General features: G+C 55.5%; 1 protein-coding gene across 2 annotated transcripts; it reads left to right on the top strand.

Moving 5' to 3' along the window:
* HINFP (histone H4 transcription factor) lies at nt 1-5,162 on the top strand. Of its 2 annotated transcripts, XM_054223052.1 has the most exons (9): nt 1-373; nt 576-802; nt 997-1,108; nt 1,403-1,555; nt 2,161-2,238; nt 2,330-2,450; nt 2,562-2,700; nt 2,998-3,122; nt 3,814-5,162. In XM_054223052.1, exons 1-9 carry the CDS (start codon nt 211-213, stop codon nt 4,334-4,336), a joined length of 1,641 nt encoding a protein of 546 aa, XP_054079027.1. In that variant the 5' UTR covers nt 1-210; the 3' UTR covers nt 4,337-5,162. The 2 variants fall into 2 exon arrangements, with proteins under 2 accessions (XP_054079027.1, XP_054079028.1); XM_054223053.1 differs by lacking the exon at nt 997-1,108 and having other exon boundaries at nt 2,166-2,238.
* Nucleotides 5,163-7,038: the final 1,876 nt, after the last annotated feature.

Here is a 7,038-nt window from a genome sequence, read left to right on the forward strand (position 1 = left end):
GCGCCCCCCGGCGGGGCGGGCCGAGGGTGAGTGGGGCCGGGCGCCCGCTTCGCCCCGCTCTGCCTGGCGTTCCCCCATCCTGCCTCGCCGCGGTGGCTCAGCCTCCGGCTTCCCTGCCCTGGCCGAGGCCTGCCGGACAGCGTCCGGGCCGATTTCGGGCAGTTGGGTGGCCGCCACGGTGAGGGAAGCCCCCGGCGTCCGCGGCCGGCCATGCCGCCCGCCAAGGCCGGCGGCAAGGAGGCCTTGGTGCTGCAGTGCGAGTGGCAGGTGTGCACCTACGTGGCCTCGAAGATGGAGGAGTTCTGCGAGCATGTGGCCCAGCACCTGCAGCAGCACCTTCCTGGCGAAGAGCGGGACGAGATGGACCCTCTCGGTAAGGAGCTGCCCTCCCTCCTCTCTGAGGTAGTTCACTGTCAGACAGTCTTTCTTTCCCAGAGGAGAGCAGCGCAGCCTGTTGCAGGACTGGACTCTCATGAAAAAAGCCGTGGTGTTCCTCTCTCTGGGGGAACCTGAGCTTTAGTTGAAGAGTTTCCATCAGATCGTTATGGCCTGTATACCTCCTGTTTGTGTTGCAGAGGAATACACGTGTTTGTGGCAGGAATGCGGTTTCTGTTCTCCAGAGAGCTCAGCTGACCTCATTCGCCATGTCTATTTCCACTGCTACCACACCAAGCTGAAGCAGTGGGGGCTGCGGGCCCTGCAGAGCCAGTCAGATGTGAGCCATTGCCAGCTGGACTTCCAGAGCCGCAATATCATCCCTGAAATCCAGGAGAACTTTATGTGTCTGTGGGAGTACTGTGAGGTGAGAACAGGGGATCCAGTTTCACTTTCCTATGTGTTATCTGTGATGTGGTGGGAGAGCTGCTTCTGTCCTGCAGCTCACCTGCATGCCTCCCTCTTGGCTGTGTTTGTACCTTTGCGAAAGCTTCTGTTGTGCTATGGCTGAGCTCATGCTGATCTTTTCAGCCTGTTTTGTCTGCCCCTGCTCCCCAACAGAGATCATTTGATAATCCCGAGTGGTTCTATCGGCATGTGGAGGATCACAGCTTCTGTTCGGAGTACAAGGCAGCAGGGAAGGAGAACCATGTGGTTCTCTGTGGATGGAAAGGTTAGTGGGTGCTTAATATTGAGCTTTTCATTTATATTTAATTGGTACCTAGTAGAAAATGCTGCGGTTTAATTTTTTCAATAATTTTTCTCTGCAGTGATTGCAGGGAGGGGGACCCATGCCAGTTGAACACTAGTGATCTCACCCTGCTGTGACCCTGGTCCGTGGGCTTTTTGGAGCAGGGAGTTGATCCTTGCTAGTCAAAACAGAAGCAAGAAGCCTGCCATTTAGTCACATTGTGGATCATAGCTTATGTGTGAAGGATCTTAATGGCATTCTGTTGTTTCTGTTTAGACTGCGATTGTACCTTCAAGGGACGCTGCAAACTGCGGGAACACTTGCGCAGCCACACGCAGGAGAAGGTGGTGGCCTGTCCTACCTGTGGGGGGATGTTCGCCAACAACACCAAGTTCTTTGACCATATCCGCCGTCAGACTGCGCTGGACCGTAAGCTCCTGCGGGCGTGGGAGGAGTGGGTTGTGAGCAGTCCTCTGGCTGGGACGCTTGGTTTGCTAGAGCTGCCTGTTCTCTGTGAGCAAAGGGCATGAGTGAGCTTGGCAACAGCCTGGCTTCTCTGATGACTGGGAACTCAGATACTGATGAATCTCTGGGAAGTGTCTTGCAGAGGCAGGAGGGTTGGAGGCTGACAAGGTTGCACAGGGCTCACACTGCTGCAGCCAGAGCTGTTCCTTCTGCAGGGACCCAGGACTGAAGTCAAAGGCAGCAGCTGGGCACTTGCAGCAGCACTGGGATTTGCTTGTTGAGTTCCCTTGTGCTGTGCTGGTGATGTGTATGCGTGTGATGGTTGCTCCCCAGTTCCTGCAATGGCAGCACAAGGAGGCTGTGCAAAGGGGAGGCAGGTTGGCCTTTGCGGGTGTTGGGGTTTTTTTTGGCTTTGGAGTCAGTGTCTGGTATCTCTGCGTGGAGAGAAGGGTTCCCAGCTTCACTGTAACTACCTCTTTTTCTCACTTGCTGCTCTTTGCGCTGTTCTCTCTGCTTTGATCTCTTTTCTCACCACCCCCTCCCCTTTCTCCCTGACCCCGATGCTGCAGAGCAGAGGTTTCAGTGTTCTCACTGCTCCAAGAGATTTGCCACCGAGAGGCTGCTCCGTGACCATATGAGGAACCATGGTGAGTAAAGGCTCCTTCTCCCAACTGAGGCTCTGAAGAGTGTGTGCTCTCCCTTGCTTTGTGGTAATGTTTTTTCCATTCTTTCACACAGTGAACCATTACAAGTGCCCTCTGTGTGACATGACCTGCCCGCTGCCCTCCTCCCTCCGCAATCACATTCGATTTCGGCACAGTGAGGAGCGGCCATTCAAATGTGACTACTGTGACTACAGGTGAGGATCAGGGCTTTCCATCTTCTAAGACTGGTGATGGAGAAGCACACAGAGGCACGTGTGTATATGTTCACGTGCATTCAGCTTTGTTCCCTTATAATTTCCTTTTAGCTGCAAGAATCTCATTGACTTGAGGAAACACCTGGACACACACAGCAAAGAGCCAGCCTATCGCTGTGAGTTTGAGGCTTGCAGCTTCACTGCACGTTCCCTCTGCTCCATCAAGCTGCACTACCGGAAAGTCCATGAGGTAGGAAGGGAGCAGAGGGCTATTCTGCTGTGTATTTTCTCCCAACGAGGCTAAGAACTGCTAAGTGCAACATGCTGTAGAGAAACATGAGGAAAAAAGCTAAAGTCGTGTGAAGTGCCCCAGGCTGACCAGGGGCGTAGGAATGTGAGGTCAGGTTGCATTCCTTTCTCACTGCTGCAATGATATGTCATGTCAGTCTTCTCAGGGAACCTGATTCCTCCTTCCATGTATGTGTGTGGGTACTAGGCCCTCTCATCAGGCTCGTGGGGTATTCACATCCTTCTTTTTGCCCTTCAGGGTGACTCAGAGCCCCGGTACAAGTGCCATGTCTGTGACAAGTGCTTCACACGTGGAAACAACCTCACTGTCCACCTCAGGAAGAAACACCAGTTCAAATGGCCCTCAGGGCATCCTCGATTCAGGTACTTTCCATCCTTAGCTCCTCGCTACCTGCTCTCTAGTGCAAAAGACAGCTGGAGCTGCATTCTGTCTCTTGCTGGAGCAGAGACCTAGCAGTGACGGGGCTCTGATGTTTGCCTGTAATGGGCTCAAGACCCGTTTCCCAGCAGCTGGGAGGCAGTGGGCTGCAAGCATCTGGTGGGATCTGGCACAGTGACAGAGCAGTGCTGGGTGGCAGCTCCAGCAGTCAGTCAGAGATTAGGGGCAAGGGCAGCTGCATCTGGTGGGATGCTTCTGAGCCTGGCAGGGGCCAGGTCCAGGTGTCCCGCTCTAGAGGGAGCTGTTGCAGATCAGTCTCTTGACCGATGCTTCTCCTGCATCCTCTAGGAAAACCCAAAGCATTTCCAGAGCCTAAAAGCTGGTAGGGGAAGAGGATGGACTTCAAATGCTCCCAGCGAAGCAGAGCGGTGGAAGAAGATGGGCTTGGGTTGTGATAGAGGCCTGGCAGAAAGCTCAGAATCTGCCACATAGATGTGCTTTTAGGGGTAGGGGCTGAAGGGTTTTTATTTTACTTGCCTGGTATCATCTATGTAGTGCTGGGCATTGGAACCTAGAATATAGTACCCTTTCCTTGGCTGCTGCTTTGGGCTGCTACCTATGTCTTGGGAGGGGCTTGCATGACCGGCTTCATTACCCCTGCCTATCTTTGCTCAGGTACAAGGAACATGAGGATGGCTACATGAGGCTGCAGCTGGTGCGTTATGAGAGCGTGGAGCTGACAGAGCAGCTACTGAAAGACAGAGAGAAACAAGGGGAGGCACTGGATGGCCCAACTGAGTGTGTGATGCTGTCTGAGGGTGAGGGCAACCTGCAGGGCATTGTTCTGGAGGCCCCGGCAGAGGCTCCCCTGGTAGAGAACAGTGTTGCTGAGCTGCAAGTGGCCCCACTGTGGCCGGCACCTTGCTCTGCAGACAACCCTGAGTCAGCACGGCCGAGTGCCTTCCCAGGAGCAGGGCTGTCATCGGACCAAGAGCCCAGCACCCCAGCCAATCCCATCATCCATGTGGTGAACCGGACCAACGAGCACGGGGAGAGTGAGACTGTGTATTACGTCATGGCCAGCACATCCTCAGAGGAGCAGGTGGCAGCACCCAGTGGACTGGCTATGGAGCTGGAGGAGAATGTCATGGACCGTCTGCAGAAAACAGCTGAGGAGCTGGGCATCCAGATCGTGTGAGGTGCTCACCTGCCACTCTGCACGTGGAAAACTTGGGGTTCCACGGGTTGTGCTGCTGGGGAAGGTTGGGAAGTGCTTGGGGGCTACGACTGAGCTTGTCTTCACCTACCTGGAGCTGGCTAACTTCCCCCTCTGCTGGCCCAGCCTCACTGGCTGCTGGTTCTGGTCAGCATTGGGGAGGGGGGGAAGGACAGGTCTCTCTCAGTTCTGGGTCAAGTGATCTGAGCTGGAAAGAGCTGTCTGTCTTCTGCTTTTGGGGTAAGGGACTAGCAAGCTTCTCCTACCGTTCCAGGAGGTTTGGCCTTAGCCTGACATAAGCCTTCCCCTCTTGGTTACTCACTGGTGATGTGGTCCCTGCTGCTGTGCAGCTAAGTCGTCAGCCCTTGCTGAGCCTGGTCCTTGGCTAGGATCTCCCCAGGCAGGATGGTATGCTGAACAGATGCTGCGACTGAAGCCTCTTCCCTGGGGAGATGTGTGGCCCTTAGCAGGCTTGTTCTCCCCTATCCATACTTTGGTCTCAAAGGGATGGCACGCTCTACTTCTGCCTTCATCAGCACTTTCCTGTGCGTCATCTTTCCTAGGCCATTCAGCTGGTGCTGTTGGTGGTGTTTACACCACTGATCCTGTTACACTGCACTGATCTCTGTGAGGAGAGGGCTGGAGGTGCTGTCCTTTGCAGGCTACTGCTGCCCTGCAGCACTGGGGGATTGGGAGCTTCTTACTGCTTTTGTCCTTCCCTGGGTTTCCTCCCCACATTGGGGTTTGGGCTCCCGGTTGGGCAAAGTGGACTTTGGCAAGACAAATAAAAGTTAGACTGCCAAGCCAACCAGTGTCTGGTGTCTGTTTCAGCCCCGTCCCTGCCAGCCGTGGCATGTTGTGGTGAGAGGATGAGACTGAGTTGCCTAAACCCTGGAGTGTGGGGAAGTGGGCGCTGAAAAGCCACAGGGATCTCTTGACATGTCCTATGTGCTGCCCCTTGGTGCGGCTGGTGACTTGCCTTGGAGAGTGTGTTGTTCCACATCCCCAGAGGTGTCACTGGAAGGCCAGGATTAGCTCTGGCACTCTTGTTCCCTGCTGTCCTCATGTGGGTTTGATTTTTGCAGCCTTCTTCAGGGCGTGAATGTCAGCTGACTGCAATGTTATTTTTTGAATATAGGCAGTAGCCTGAGCCTGTGAGCAGAGCCAGCTTGGCCTTTGTCGAGTGATTTGGATGAGGATAGCGTGAGGCTGGTGTCCCTGGAACGACACTCAGGCCCTCACCACCCTGTGTGTGGAGATGATGGGCCCAGATGGAGGCAAGGAGGCTGCTGATCTCCTAGGCTGGACAAGGACTTTTTCCCCTCGCTTCCTTTCTCAAGCAGTTCAGCAAGAGCTGTTGGAATTCCAGGTTAATGAAGGAAATCACTTTATGCTAAATCCTTAGCCATCTGCTCGCTTTCTAATTACAAACACTGTGGGTGTGATTCGTGGCTGTGCCCTTGGGTTGGGGTGATGAGAGCAACCCCTATGCCCTGGATGAGGGGCTGGAATGAAGGGTGCAGAGCTGCCTGCTGCAGGCTGTGTGGGAAGGTTTCCTGGGGCTTGATCCATGTGTGAAGGCCAATGTGCACCCCTGCCCCCCAAAACTGCTTTCACCAAGGGCATGCATGCAGAGTGCCTCCCATGGGCCAGTGAAACGCATTTAGGGCCATGCACTGGGCGCATTGTTGTTGGGCTGAGGCAGGGTGGGAGGCAGCTGGCTGTCCTAGCAGTCCTGCAAGCATCTGCAGGAGGATGCTTGTGGCCCTGGGGAGGGTATCCCTGGGCTGCCAGCATACAATGTGGCCAGGCCTTGCCCAGCCTTCCCTGCCCATGCCTGGCCCTCGCTCCCTGGTACTTGGCAGAGCTGGGCTGAGGGTACCTTCGAGAGAAGGGCCTCCTGCCAGGTTTGCTTTCGCAGCACTTCCAGCTTGGCCCTCTTTCCAACAGGCGGGCCTTGGGGGTCTGCTGCCGGAGCCACGGCTGCACCTGCATAATCTCACACTACAGCACTCCTGCACTTACGGGAGTGCTAGGTGCTGGGAGCAGAGGCGAGGCTGTGGTGTCTGGGAGGAGTTGTCCCTTTAAACACTGGGTCTAGGGAGGGTAATCTGCCAGAGATTATCTGCTAGGGAGAGGATTGGCATTAAAGGGAACGTCTCCTCCCTTCCCCCATGTCCTACAGCATCCCCTGTCCTGTGTGTATGGAAACCAAGTTCACTTTCTCCTGGGCAAGCAGAGAGGGGGCCTTTGATTTGAGGGGCAAAGGGAGGAGGGCAGTGAGCGCTATGGGAGTGGGCCTCCTCTTCCTCGCCGTGCTGGCCACGCTGGTCTCCTGTGAGAACCTAGAAGGTAACAGAGTGCTTGGGGGAAGAGGGGCTTACAGGATCCCTCAGAACTGCTGGCACCTGGCTGGACCGGTCTTCCCCAGTACCTTTGTCATGTCCCTGTGCCGAGGCTTGGCACAAGGGAAGAGGGTGCTGGTTTGCAGAAGAGCTTGGGGCCACAAGTGGATGTGCTCCTCATGACAGCAGGGGTTGGGGGGTGGGCTGAGACGAGCCTTCGCTGGGGCTTGTACCACCTCTATGTGGGTGTCTGAGGGCTGGGGAGGTGGTGGGAAGGGTGATCCTTGGCCCCCTGCCCCAGCCCTGCTCTGTCTTGCTCCCTGCAACACCAGGAGACCT

Source organism: Rissa tridactyla, chromosome 17 (genome assembly GCF_028500815.1).
Source record: "Rissa tridactyla isolate bRisTri1 chromosome 17, bRisTri1.patW.cur.20221130, whole genome shotgun sequence".
Classification (NCBI taxonomy): domain Eukaryota; kingdom Metazoa; phylum Chordata; class Aves; order Charadriiformes; family Laridae; genus Rissa; species Rissa tridactyla.